Below are 15,372 nucleotides of genomic sequence, written 5' to 3' on the forward strand. Positions count from 1 at the left end.
GTGTTGTCTTGATATCAGTTTTACATATGTTTATGCCTTTGAGAGTTATGTATCGAATCGAATTTTCTATCATATCTCTCTATTACATAGTGATGTTGTTCTCTGCTTTGGTAATAGAATCCCATGCTCACGTTTCTATGCACACAATCTCACTTGGAGCTAGTAAACTTACATTGTTTAAGTGGTCTCTATTGAGTCTCAGTTGAGTTTATCTTAACTCATCACTTTGATTGACCACATGTTCGTTGTTTACCTAGGGATGCTTTCCCTCATTTGACTCCTTATGAGATGGGCCGCCTATGGATTAGTGTGTAAAGCACCTCTAAGGTTTGGAAAAATCAAATTGAGACTTTGTTTTATTTCTTGTCTATTCCTTTTTAAAAAAAAAAAAGGAAAAGAAACAATACCCCTATATATAAAAAAAAAAGAAGAAGCAGAAAATCAACAAAAAAAAAAAAAGGGTTTATTTACATTTGTCTCTTCACCTTTGAGGTTATAGCTGCCTGGTCCTTTGCCCCACAAGGCTAGGTGTAAGTCGCTAATCTCGAGTCTAAAACAACCGATGAGATTTGTGCTTAAGTTCCTAGGTCCGAGCGTTTCTGGTTTGACTTCCTTGTGATAGTATTGTTTAAACATTTCTTGAGATAAGATTATAGCGCCCACTTAGTCCTTGATAAGTTTTCTTGCTCCTCATGCACGGCGTTTACGCTTCACATTCATAGGCTTGAGCATGGTATTCTGTCCATTCTTTGCTCTGCATCATTCTGCTTCATGAGTTGATACGGTCTTAAATTTTCATTCGATGCATTTCTCTTATAGCCATCTTGCCTATGTGATTCTTGTTATTGCATATCGTATGATTCTCTTGTATGCTTTCAGGTTGCATGTGTCTCACTCGGTTATATACTTTTTTCGCTTTGTTTTTCCGTGCCAAAAAGGGGGAGAGTTTTTATGATCATGGGTTGGGGAGTAATGGAGAGTGATATGTGTCGTTGAGTCTTGCATAAAGATAGAGAATTTTTAAGTGCTATCGTTCATTGGGGATATTTATAAGGGGAGAATTATTTTATTGATGAATCACTGATCAAGTTTTTCATGCTTTTGAATATAATGTTGTTTTGTCGTCTATTATTAAATTATGCTGACCCATTCAATTTTTCAAAACATATATTTTGTCGCATAGTATCTTTGCAGGCATTGGAAGTGCAACTCAAGCTTCATTGGATAGACCTAGTTTAGGCTAGTGTTTACTTCTTTCAATTGTATTTTTCCTTTATGTTGGTTTTGTCCCGGAAATGCCAAAGGGGGAGATTGTTAGATATTTTGGCACTTTCCGGGGTTGTTCAAAACCTCTATTTGTGTCTTTGTTATATCAATTCCGTTTGATTGTAATGGGTAGGTTAATTAGGGGGTAGTTTCTCGTTCGATGCTCTTCCCATTATCTACGCCACGTTGACCGCTGTGAAATCGATCCAATTGCGTGAGAGGTAAAATCATTGCACGACATCTCATGCATAGCATTATCGAGCTCAAAATCATTTTGGTCTTATTTATTGATTAGGGGGTTTTTCTTATTTAAAATTCTTTCATATACACTCCTTAATCGTTTTAATTCCCTTTGACTAGGTGATTTACCTTTTCCGAAAAAAAAATCTTGTTTTCCATATATATCATTTACTCACCGGAGAATCCGTTATCAATATCAATACTATTATATATAAGAGAAAGGGGTCTCGTTTGCTTTTTCGCTGGATCTGTCTATATATATATATACGATTATTAGGTCATATATGGTGTGACGAGCACGGAGAGTAAAATAGAGACAGAGAGGCGAGATTAACAAGTGTTTTGGTTGCAGCCCACAATCTTTTCTTCAAAAGAAAGGGTTCAACGTTTTTATGGTTTTTCGGCAGTGGCGAGATTGACAGTTTTCGCAGCCCATTTTTGCAACCCACGTTCTATTTCTTCGTTCTTGCCTCTTGCATCTTTGAACGATAGTTGGGTTATCTAAATCACGCTTCTCATCACATCATTCATTCACTGTTCGTGGTTCTTAGTGCCGTTTGCTGCTGTGGCCGAATCTTTTGATTCGGAGCCGGTTGAATCCGGAGATCGGGCGTGAAGTCCGTGGTGCATCTATTGGATCTTGAAGAAGCTCTGGGAGCATCGGAGATTGACGAGAATAGGTAAAGGCTTGGGGTAAGGTTTTTGCTATTTCGCAATCTGTACTTCTTTTCGATTAATAGAATAAAGCAGTAGTGTTAGGCCGTGGTTTTGGCTTAGGGTTATTTAGGACCCTAAGTTTTTCCACGTAAATCGTGCGTCTCTTGTCACAATTTTTATTCTACTGCAGTACTTGTTTTTTTTTGGTTTGGATTAATCGTAATAATCAACCCGTTCATCTATATTAATTTTTTAAATTAGAAAATTGGTGATTTTTTATCAAAACTCCTATTCACCCCCCCTCTAGGAGTAGTTTGAACGCTTCCGCATAATTTCAGACTCAGTTTTGGTTTTTTTCAATTTTTCACGTGTGCCGATTATGTATCTACTAAAGTCCGATGAACACGATTTTTGGTGCGAATAAAGTTCTCACCGAACTCTACAAAATAAATAGAGCTGATCATCCAAATTTAATTGAAAAATGGCCGGAAAATGAGAAACAGATCGGAGAGAATACCAACTCCTTGGTATCCCCGATATACATAAAAGTTTCTCCGGCAACGCGATGGTGTTCTAGATTTGACATTTTGTTTCGGTGGTTGCTTGTGGCTGGGCGGCGATTTTCTGGAAGATATCCAACTGGCTAAGGTTTAGGTTTTGGGTTTTCTAAGATTGGATTTTAATTATTAGATCCGGGCATTTTAGGCCCACTGTATTGGGTTTTGTTTGGCCCTCAGGTGTTCATAAGTTTTCTTTGTATATTTTGGGTATTTTATATCTACAGGTGTTTGGGCTTTGTCTCAGTTTGACTGTATTTCAACTTTTGATCGGACTCTCTTTTTACATCCTTAATAAAATGCTTTGTTTCCGATTTTAAAAAAAAACAAAGCTAGAAGGTTTAACAATTAAGATGCACGTGATTTGACCCGAGTTACTGAGAGAGAGAGAGAGTAGATTGTTAAATAGATTTCTCCTAAAGGGGTTTAAAGTGATAGCGGTTAAATACATGGAGGGGTGCCAACTGCAATACGACGGTTTTTAGTAGCATCTGTTCTCCTCTTCTTTAAAATCTAGGGTTTTGGGTCGGGGTAGACGAAGACGACAACATGGGAAGATCAAAGAGGATCGCAAGGCAGAACACCAGCACAGCCGCCCTCACCGCCCTACCGAATCCCACCGTCACCATTTCAGACCTTCCAAACCACATCGTGTGCGACATCCTATCTCGACTCCCTCTCAACTCCATCTCCACCTGCAAGCGAGTTTGCAAGGCCTGGCGCGACCTCACCCTCGAACCCTGCTTCGCCAAGTTGCATCTCTCTAGGTTTCCTCTCAGCCGCATCTTCTACCGCTACGGTCCTGCTATAAACTCCCCTTCCCACTTCGAAATTCTCCAACTCCACGATCACGGTCCCGCTGATTTCTATCACCACTTCACCACCACGAAGTTCAGAACTGGAATCTGCTTCCCTCATACGCGTATTATTCATATGGTAGACTCGTGTAATGGGTTGATTTTGTTGGCGAATTACCCATCTCGAGACCTTCTTATTGTGTGCAACCCACTTAGGGCACAACATTTTATTCTTCCTAAACCTCTGAAATTGGCACCACCGATGCTCGATGGTTATTGTGGATTTGGGTTTGGGCATTGTACAGAGACTGATCAGTACAAGGTGTTAAGATATATTTTTACTTATGAGCCGACTAGATTGTTGGACATTGACATTTATACACTTGGGATTGATGATGAATGGAGGAGCCTTGGAGACACTGCACAGCCACCCGCTATTTTTACATCAAATCTAGTTTTTCTGAATGGGGCTCTTCACTGGATGGGCTTTCAAGATTCTTGGCTCATTTGCTTTTTCGATATCGAGAAAGAGCAGTTCGGGAGCTTCCCCTTGCCTTCTCACATTGGAGATGCGTGCCAGTATCTTGGGGTTGTAGACAATTGGTTGTACATTCGCAATGAGCCCTTTGGTGCACAGAAATTTTGGATGATGAAAGATTACGGAGATTTTGGGTCTTGGACTTTGGAATTTGTCGTTGAAATTTTAGATGTTGAAGGATTACAGAAATTTGTGAAGCCACTAAAATTTTTGAAAGATGGAAGCTTGTTGATGACGCTCCATGAGTGTACTGTAGGAATATATAGAAAGGGGCCAAAGGAGGATGAGATTACTCTAGCATCTTACAATCCACAAACAAGAGTGTTGAAAAAGATTAAGCATCATGGCACCTTACCATGGGGTGCTCCATATGCTTTTGTACCATGCTTCTTCTCTCCAATGGATGCTTTGACATGACAATATTAACATCTTTGAGTTAAGGTAATGTTGCATTATATCACTTCATCATGAGTTTCTTTAGTTTGAAGAATTTTAGTAGTTGATTTTGTAATTAGTTTCCAGGTGTTACCTTGTGGTTATTTGCAAAATTTGGTCCGATTAGTCTTGGGGAGAGGGATTACCCAACATGGGTAATTCCATCACTTGGAATAATTTAGTGAATGGTTGACAGATGACAAACTCTTAGCTGTGGAGGTATTTTTTCAATAATGCTACTACCACAAACACTTGCACACACAAACTCACAAACTCACTAACATCAAGTGTGGGCCCCACACTTGATGTTAGTGAGTTTGTGAGTTTGTGTGTGCAAGTGTTTGTGGTTATAGAATTAGTGGTATTCTTTTCGGACGGGGTATGTGTTAGTATTGAATTCATCTGATTTCCATCTCAACTTTCAAGCACACAGACCACACCAAAACAAGAGTTCAAGAGTAATCCAAGAGTTCTCTGCATGGTTCATGATAAATCCAAAATATATTTGTTAGGTGAATGTCCAATTAAATTTCTTGGACATTGCTCGCATACACTTATCCGTATCTTGAACACGGGCTATGAAGCACTGAATTCCTTGCTGCTTACGTGTCCACGTGTATTTGTGCCTGACACTTTGGGGACACATGACAAGTCGGGGACACCGATGGGACACGTGTTCAATAAATTCAATTATTTTAAGTAGGAGACACACTGGGGATACATCAGAGGCATGACTTTGATTTGACATGGATGGAAACATGATTGAGATCAATTTATAATATTGAAGCTTATTTCGGGGGTATGTTATTCAAAAAAAAAATGAAGAAAGACGTACAAACAGATGAATTATAACCAAATAAAACCCTCGTTCAACTTGTAATATTGAAAAGAAAGAGTAAGAATTCTGAAGATACTATTAGTGTTGGTTAATTCTGGATGAAATGCTCATTTGAAATATGAATAATAGTGAAATACCTATCATAGTTTATATACATAATTTTTGTTGTGTTCCCCGCTGTGTCGCGATTTATTTAATTATATTTGTTGTGTCCTATCCCATGTCCTGTATCCGTGTCAGCGTCCGTATACATGATTCTTACTTCGTAATTACCGTATCCATGTCTGTCCTTGCCCATGCTTCTTTGTTTATACATTTAGATCTATGTAATTTGGAGAAGGGGGTGACTCTGGAGCCGCTGGGTCTCGAGAGATAGCTCATGATCATGAATGTGAATTTTCACCCACTGGCAACCTTATGCTTGCTTGAATATGTGAGAAGTAAGTTAATGGGATTCAACAGTTGCAAGTACTGTTAATACATGCTTTCCTATTCTGTGCCCCTAGTTTTAGTTTTTGATTTCCATTATAATGGTACAGTATTTTGGGTCATCATAGATTGTCAAATGAATGTGGAAAATTCCAACACATCGCCGAACTACTGTTACTTCAATTCACATGTATAGCAATTTGTTTTAATGGCAGTTATACTCATTTTTTCAAAGTGAACTAGGGTTATTGGTTTTGGGTATTTTAGCTAGAAAGCTTTCTGATTTTGCCAATTATGTATTTATTCAAAGAAAGGGGTCATTGGTTCAGTGGTTAAAGATCTACCTATTGAGGTTGTGTATTTGAACCTGGGGTATCTACTTTGCATATTAGTATTATTGGTTAGTTTTACTCGGAGAATAAAAAAAAAATATGTCGAAGGTTTGGTCTCTAGTCAATCTACCCCCCTCATATTTTTCGTGGTCTATATTATGCGAGTTATAGCAGTCTTAGGGAATTTGTTTGGTGTGTCGGACTATCTCAAATGGGTGTAGCTCCAATGTGGAATTAATGGTGAACGTTTGTTTTGTATATACACTGATCACACACAAATCTATCCCCGTTTGATAACAGTGATAGATGAGATTCGTAAGGAGATGAGATTATGATTGAGATTGGTAATGAGAAATGATTGTTAATGAGAAGGGATTGATAATGAGTTTGTTTGTTTGGGATGAGATTAGATGATGAGATTATTAATATTATGTTTGTTTGAGATGAAATTAGATGATAAGATTGGATTGATAGAAGAAATTGGTAATAAGAAAGGTTAGGATTGGACTATGAATACTAAGTACCAAGGGGGTATTGCTAATATCCCCTATGGGCCGGATTGCTCATCCCATGGGACTTCCGATCCGGACCAATTTTGGAAACCAAACAAAGTATTACTAATACCATCACCTTAGCAATCCAATTCCAACCTCCAATCCGTTTATCAAACGGGGCCTAAGGCCTATCAACTGGTGTGCTGCAAGTTGGATAGTATTGGACACGTTTGAAAGTTGCTACTGCAATTCAAACCTAACTTCAGAAACAGATACAGAAGCCACTCCTTTTGGCAGTATAGCTATGAAAATTGAGGTAGGTAGATTCTGAACTCTCCTGCATCGACTGGAGAAAATTTGGCTTGGTTTAGTTTCTTGGATTCTTGCCATGAAGTTCGCCAATATATAATATCACCCAATTTCTGCATTGCTTATGAGAAAACTTCTTGGACAGATCACGATAGTTGTAAAGATCTGCACTATCTGGTATTGGTTAGCCACTATGAGCATAAATTTAATACTCCCTCGTCCCTAAATAAATGTCCGGCATGCAAACCAAGGCCTTTAAAATGATGCATTTTTTATTAAAAAATTTATTTTTTTCAAAACTTAAAAGAACTCATTGATAGCTATTGTTTTGTGAAAAATGTTTGATTCTTTTTACGAAAAAAATGCATCTTTTTAAAGGCCTAAGTTTGCGCGCCTGACATTTATTTAGGGACGGAGGGAGTATAAAAAATCGCCCCATTTTCTAACTATCCCAATGCAAATGTAAATCTTGGTATCTCATCTTTATCATTCTTCAGTTGCTATCCCATTTTCTAACTACTTGACTCGGAAGATTCAATATTTTTTTTACATTTTTATTTTATTTTATATATTTCAATCAGTATGATGGAGAGATGGATCAAGTGAATTACCTTTGGAGTTTCCCTTATCTAAGTTTGAATAAGTTTTATTTTAAGTGTTATGTAGGAGTACTTCATTTCTTATACTAGCATTTGTAACATGTTTTAGGTTGCTTTCTCACTCCCTCTATGTCCTTCATAAGTGAATTTCTTTATGTTCTTCAAATATCATAACTGATTAATGCATTTGTTGGGTTTCATCAGTGTCAGGAAATTGCTTCGAAGAGGTTTCTCTATTTTGCTTTCAGGAGGAGTGGTTTTCCATCAGTGCCTCGAAATTGCTTCGGATAGATCTCTTTGTTATTATGTTTTTACTTCTCCTTAGGTGATATGTTACGGCTTACTTTCGTAAATGTTATGCCTTGTTATGGTTAGGGGTACATATGGTATGCACATTTGTAGGTGTTATGACTTTGTGGTGAAATGTTATGCCTCTTTTTTGTTCAGAATTTTACGTCTCTTTGTGGTGAATGCTACGCTTTCTATCCAGTTTTAGATTTTTTATTCAAACCCAAACATTCGCCAATGGTGACCCTACACATATTTCCTCTCTTGCAACTCAAGTTAAATTTTGGGCGCTGCTATTCGCAGCCCTCTATTTACTCCCATAACCCGTTAAAAATTTTCAATTATACTCGACAGTTAGTTACCGAAATTGAGATATATTTTCAGCGTCCAATTACCAAAATTAAATATTTTTTTCAACAGATGTTTACCGAAAATGCATGTTCGGCAGTTGTTTACCGAAAGTTGAACATATTTTCGACATGTAGTTATCGAAATATAATCTTGTTTTCAACAACAATTTACCGAAATGTTATTTATGATTTTCAACAATCATTTACCGAAATTTAGTGGGCTACGGGAGTAAATAGAGGGCTGCGAATAGCGGCGCCCTAAATTTTGGAGGCAACTTACGCATTCCTTCATTTGATAAAAGAGGAAAGTTCACTTTGACCCCCTGTGGTATAGGCTATGTGCGGTTACACCCCCTATGGTTTAAAAGTGTGCACATAACCTCCTGTGGTTTTAAAATTGTGTGGATAGACCTCCTACCGTCATGTTTTCCGTCCATTTTAACGGACACAACTTTAAAAGACCGATATACCCTCATCATCTCCCTTGATTCATTTTCTTTTTTAAATCTAATCACACCATCCCCTATATCAAAAATTGAATCCAAACCGTTGATATTGTAGAGTTTGACGAATACTACATCTATGCCAAAATTCAAGTCAATCAAAAAATGAAAAGTTCATGGTCGAATCAATTTTGTTATAAAATTAAATTTTCCAATTTGAATTTACCACAAATTAGATCACTGGGTTATCGATACCTGATCGAGATGAATTTTTACAGAGATATTCTATTGTTTATTTAATACATTACGAACGACTTAGATTACATTCTAGAGGCGTGTGAGATACACCTCCATTAATATAGACGGAAAACATGACGGTAGGGGGTCTATCCGCACAATTTTAAAACCACAGGAGGTTATGTGCACACTTTTAAACCATATGGGGTGTATCCGCACATGGCTCATACCACAAGGGGTCAAAGTGGACTTTCCTCTTGACAAAACTAGGATATACCTAATATCTTTCCTATGACAACCTAAATTTTTAGGCTTTTTAATTTTGGGCAGTTAAAAGAAAAAAGTCCTATTGGTCCAAAATTTTAAAAAGTACAGTAAAGGTACCAAAGATTTAAAAGTTGAAGGCAAACCCAACGAGGTATTCTTGTACGCACTGCCTAGGTGATTAGATTCTTGGCTTGATTCCAACATTGTCTGGCTATCCATGTCGCCTTAGCAAGGTAAAAACCCTGGAGGATTAAAGCCCGTGTCAAAAAAACAGCAGAAGGTTTCGATACCATAGAAGGACAAACTTTGGAAATTTCGTGTAAGATCTTTAATTGATTACCTTCGAGATATTGTTCTTGACCAGATGAAGCTCGCGGAGTGCATTGTTTATGCTCATTCGATCTTCTGGGGACTTCGTGGAACATGTTAGTCCTATCTTTTTTATGTGGATCAAATATTCCACCATTTTTCTGCCGTGTCTCTCCTCAGTTAAGAGCATGGGGTCTACAATCTCCATCACACGTTGAGCAGAAAATGCAATCTTTACAAAGTTATGGAGATTAAGGTCCGCCTCAAATATTTTGTCAGTAGGTCTCTTCCCTAATACTATCTCCAACAAGATCCCAAAATTATAAACATCTCCACTAGTTGACATCTTGCTTCCAATACCATACTCTTGTCATTTGTAGATTTCAGAAGTTAAAACAAAAGGATTTTTCTATGTTTTTTCCAAAAACAACAAAACAGAAATGATATGAAATGAAATGAAAGCTGAAAAAACTTGCTTAATTACAATACATCATGTGTATTTGGTAATACGAAACTGGGCCAAACTTATCAATCAACTACTTATTTTTCAATCGCCATTCGATTATTGCGTGTGCATACCCTTTTTGTTTTAAGATCAAGAATTGAGTATAATTTGGTTTAAGATAAACATCCCCAATGTGCTGAAATCTGGTGCTTCGATAGTAGAAGAAAATAGACAAATTTGTTAACTTGCTGTAACCTGGAGCTGCATATCCAATGGTTCCCCTTATTGCACTTGAATATGTGAGAAGTAAGTTCAGGTATGTTTTAATGAATATTACTTCAGGTATCCATTTTTTCTTGGCATAGATTACTTCAAGTATCCATCAATACTTCAGATACTTTCTTATGATAAGTAAAGTATTTCAGGTATTAGGAGTAATAGAGTACTGCATGTATCTCTAAATTATAAATACTTCAGATACTTGATAAATACAGTACTTCAGGTATTTGGGGTACTCTACTTCAAGTAGGACACCATTTATGGTTGAACCGTTCTACCCACACATACACTTTATACACAGACATTGCACAGATTTTTTGTGGGGCCCACTATGGGATCCCACAAAATAATCCGAACCGTTTATTAATTTTAAAATATTTTTTAAGGGACCTCGTAAAAAATCAGCTCAATCGAATGCATGTAAGTGCTTGAACCAATCTTACAACTTTTCAATCTTACAACTTTTCATTCATTCAAGCACTTACATGTATCCGATTGAGTTGATTTTTTACGAGGTCCCTTAAAAAACTATTTTAAAATTAATAAACGGCTCGGATCATTTTGTGGGACCCCATAGTGGGCCCCACAAAAAAAACTGTGCAATGTTTGTGAAAAAAGTGTCTGTGTCGGAAGTGTTTTCGTTTATGGTCAGAGCATACTTCAAGTATTAGGGGTACACTACCTCCAATAGGACACCCTTTTTGGTTAAAACTTCGTGCTGATAACATGTTATAAAATTGAGACAGATATAAAATATACTTGCACAAAAGTAAACAAAAATATTGGGCACAATATATATATGAAATAGTTCTTATCAATCTTCCCGACTGATCAAAGTCGCAACTATTCCACTAATTGCTTTGAAAGTGGTCAGACAATGACATGATTCATAACACTACTTATTGTTGTAACGAACGCTATGAATGCAAGCTAAGAACGAGAAATTGAAAACTAAACAAGAAATCACAAAGACACAAGATATACGTGGTTCCCCAAGATGGGTACGTCCACGGGCGAGGAGAGAGAGGATTCACTAACCAACGTGAAGAAGAGATACAAAGAGCCGGCTATAATCCGTAACTCTAGAAAGGCCACAATATGAAAGCTCAAAAGATAATTTCTAGAAGTACCCCAAAAGCCTTATTTATAATAGGCTACAAAAACGGGAACAACATAATTAACCAATGTGGGACTAAAGAATACAAGGCATTCCCAACAATTCTCCACCTTGACTTGAATTCCACCGAACTAAATCACCAAATATAGCTATCCCCTTCTAACCTCTCACTCGCCAAATGCCCCCGAGGGGCGATCAACTGCAAATACCAAGCAAGCCCAAGCAATGCTTGAACTTGGCAACCGGAACCGGTTTAGTCAACATATCTGCTGGGTTATCTGCCGTACCCACTTTCTTCACCTCAACTTGCTTCTGTGAGATGATATCCCGAACGAAGTGATACCTGACATCGATATGCTTAGTCCTCTCATGATACATCAGATTTTTAGTCAAATGTATAGCACTCTGCGAATCACAAAATACTGAACTCACACCCTGTGCAAGACCAAGCTCACAAAGCAAACCTCTCATCCACAATGCCTCCTTCACAGCTTCAGCAATGGCCATATACTCCGCTTCTGTTGTAGACAGCGCAACTGTAGCCTGTAAAGTAGCTTTCCAACTAATGGCACTTCCGGACAGAGTAAAGACATAACCTGTCAGAGACCTCCTCTTATCGTGGTCACCGGCAAAATCCGAATCAACATAACCAACAGCATGATCACCAGAATTGACAATCCCAAACAATAGACCAACACCTGCAGTTCCGCACAAATACCGTAGTATCCATTTCACAGCCTCTCAATGTGCCTTTCCTGGACGCCCCATATAACGACTAACGACACTAACTGCATGTGAAATATCAGGACGAGTACATACCATGGCGTACATAAGGCTCCCAACTGCGCACGAATATGGAACCTGAGACATATACTTCTCCTCATCCTCCGACTGTGGTGACAACTCAGCTGAAAGTCGAAAGTGTGCTGCCAAAGGGGTACTGACTGGCTTCGAGTTCTGCATGGCAAAGCGCTCAAGCACTTTAAGAACATAAGACTTCTGATTCAAAAATAGTTTGCCAGCTACTCGATCTCTGCAAATCTCCATACCCAAAATACGTTTTGCTGCACTCAAATCTTTCATCTCAAATTCACCACCTAACTGTTGTTTCAACCTGTTGATTTCTGACACACTCTTGGCAGCAATAAGCATATCATCAACATACAACAGTAGATAAACAAATGAACCATCTGGAAGTTTTCGAAAATACACACAACTGTCATACTCACTCCTAGAATATGACTGGCTTATCATAAAAGTATCAAACCGCTTATACCACTGCCTAGGGGATTGTTTGAGGCCATACAAAGACTTACGAAGTAAACAAACGTGATCCTCCTTACCAGAAACAACAAATCCCTCAGGCTGACGCATATAAATCTGTTCCTCAAGCTCGCCATGCAAAAACGCAGTTTTGACATCAAGTTGCTCTAACTCAAGATCATAACATGCAACAATAGCAAGTAAAGTGCGAATGGAACTATGTTTTACAACTGGTGAAAATACCTCATTGTAGTCAACACCCTCCTTCTGGCTGTATCCTTTCGCCATTAGCCGAGCTTTAAACCGAGCGTCTTCTACCCCTGGAATACCTGGTTTGCGCTTGAAGATCCACTTGCATCCAACAATCCTCTTCCCTTTCAGCGGTTCTACTAACTCCCATGTCTGATTCTTCTGAAGAGACTCAATCTCCTCATTCATAGCAACAAACCACTGTGCAGACTCAGCGCTCAAAAAAGCTTCCGTATAGCTTGAAGGCTCCTCATACTCAACTGTTTCAGCAACTGATAAAGCATAGGCCACCATCTTAGAATAAGCCGAATACCTTTCAGGAGGCCGAATCTCCCTCCTTGGCCTATCTTTAGCAATAGTGCGTGGTTGCTCAACTAATGCATCAACCTCTGTGTCTGAACTCTTGAACTCCTCTTCAATTGGCTTCTCAATGTGCTTCTTCCCTGAGTCGGAAGATTCACCCAAAAACTCCACCTGCTTTGGAACACTATGTTCTTGAACTGTATCATCAACCTGCTTAGACCCCTTAATCAGATAATTTTCATCAAAAGTCACATCCCTACTGATCAAAAACTTCAAATCATCAGAGCACCATAACCTGTACCCTTTGACACCTGCTGCATAACCCAAGAAAATACACTTCTTGGCCCGTGGCTCCAGTTTACCTTCATTCACATGAGCGTAAGCTGGACACCCAAAAACACGCAACACAGAATAATCAGCCGAATGACCTGACCATACCTCAAACGGAGTCTTACACTCAATAGCAGTCGACGGAGACCTGTTCACCAAATAGCATGTTGTGGAAACGGCTTCAGCCCAAAATTCTTTGCCCAATCCGGAATTGGACAACATACAACGTGCCTTCTCCAAAAGAGTCCTGTTCATTCGTTCAGCCACACCATTCTGCTGAGGGGTTTTTCTCACTGTGTGATGCCTCACAATGCCCTCATCACTGCAGAACCTATCAAACTCGCCAAGACAAAACTCCATACCATTATCAGTTCTCAAACGTTTTATTTTCTTACCAGTCTGATTCTCAATCAAAGTTTTAAACTGTTTGAATGTATTAAAGGCGTCACTCTTATGTTTCAACATATACACCCAAACTTTACGAGAGAAATCATCGATAATACTCATAAAATATCGAAAACCACCTTTAGAAGTTACCTCTGCGGGACCCCAAAGATCCGAGTGAAAATAATCCACCGTGCCTTTGGTGCGATGAACAGCTGTACTGAATTTTACCCTGCACTGCTTGCCGTAGACACAATGCTCACAGAAATCCAGTTTCTCAATTTTCTGGCCACATAGCAAACCCTGTTTGCTCAAAACTGTCATCCCCCTCTCGCTCATATGCCCAAGGCGCATATGCCACAAACGAGTCAAGTCTGAATCTGAAACCTTGGATGAAGCAACCGTTGCTGCAGCACCTATAACTGTACTGCCCTGGAGTGTATAGAGGTTACCACGCTTCTGACCCTTCATCAGTACTAATGCACCACTTGAGACTTTCAAAACTCCACCTTCACCGAGGAATTTGCAACCATGAGAATCAAGAGCACCCAGGGATATAAGATTTTTCTTCAAATCCGGAACATGTCGAACCTCAGATAAAGTCCTAATAATACCGTCATGCATCCTAAGCTGAATCGTTCCTGAACCAACAGTCTTACAGGCCATGTTGTTGCCCATCAAAACTGTACCACCATTGACCGCCTCATAAGTAGAAAACCACTCTCTATGCGGACACATATGGTATGAACATCCAGAATCTAGAACCCACTCGGTATTAGAGCGAGAATCGCCCTCTGTAACTGATAACACATTATCTGACTCATCTGAACTTTCAGCAATTCCAGCAATTACTTTACCCCCTTTCTGGTCTTCTTTTTCCTTCTCCTTGAGTTTTAAACAGTTACTTTTCCAGTGCCCGGGTTTCTTGCAATAATTGCACTTTCCCTTCTTCTTACCTGATGATCTGGATCTTCCCCTATTACTTGACTCCACCCTTTCTGTTGTTCTTCCCCTAACAAACAAACCCTCCGCATGTGCATCACCCTCACCTGACACTTTTTTCCTCAATTCTTTCGAATATAGGCTGGCCTTAACATCCTCCATGGATATCGTGTCTTTGCCATACAATAGGGTTGTAACAAAGTGCTCATACGAAAGTGGTAAAGAACATAGCAAAATTAGGGCTTGGTCCTCATCCTCAATTTTACTATCAATATTTTTCAGATCCATAATAATACGGTTGAACTCGTCTAAATGATCTTTAACAGGTATACCTTCTCGCATACGAAACGTATAAAGACGTTGTTTGAGATATAACCTGTTGGTGAGCGACTTCGTCATATATATGCCTTCCAACTTCAGCCAAATTCCTGCTGCTGAAGTTTCTTCTTCCACCTCGCGAAGAACGTCATCTGCCAGACTCAACTGAATAGAACTCAGAGCTTTGGCATCCGTATCATCCCAATCTTCCTCTTTGATTCCAGAACTAGTCTTGCCTAACAAAACCTTGTGCAATCCTTGTTGGGTTAGCAGAGCCTTCATCTTTACTCTCCAAAGACTGAAACTGCTGCTCTGCCCATCAAACTTCGCAATCTCAAATTTAGCCGCCATAGCCAC

General features: G+C 38.9%; 2 protein-coding genes across 2 annotated transcripts in view; one reads left to right on the forward strand and one right to left on the reverse strand.

Moving 5' to 3' along the window:
- The window catches only part of LOC131322937 (F-box protein At3g07870-like), a 94,531-nt gene that overhangs the window by 17,122 nt on the left and 62,037 nt on the right, over window positions 1-15,372 (reverse strand). The window lies entirely within an intron of this gene.
- LOC131322936 (F-box/kelch-repeat protein At3g23880-like) lies at window positions 3,177-7,962 on the forward strand. The gene is made up of 2 exons (XM_058354532.1): window positions 3,177-4,496; window positions 7,696-7,962. The coding sequence occupies exon 1, from the start codon at window positions 3,270-3,272 to the stop codon at window positions 4,470-4,472; it is 1,203 nt and encodes a 400-aa protein (XP_058210515.1). The 5' UTR covers window positions 3,177-3,269; the 3' UTR covers window positions 4,473-4,496; window positions 7,696-7,962.

This window comes from Rhododendron vialii, chromosome 4a (genome assembly GCF_030253575.1).
Source record: "Rhododendron vialii isolate Sample 1 chromosome 4a, ASM3025357v1".
NCBI lineage: Eukaryota > Viridiplantae > Streptophyta > Magnoliopsida > Ericales > Ericaceae > Rhododendron > Rhododendron vialii.

Coding starts and splice junctions, on each gene's coding strand:
- LOC131322936 (XM_058354532.1), top strand. CDS start 3,270: ATGGGAAGATCAAAGAGGATCGCAAGGCAGAACACCAGCACAGCCGCC.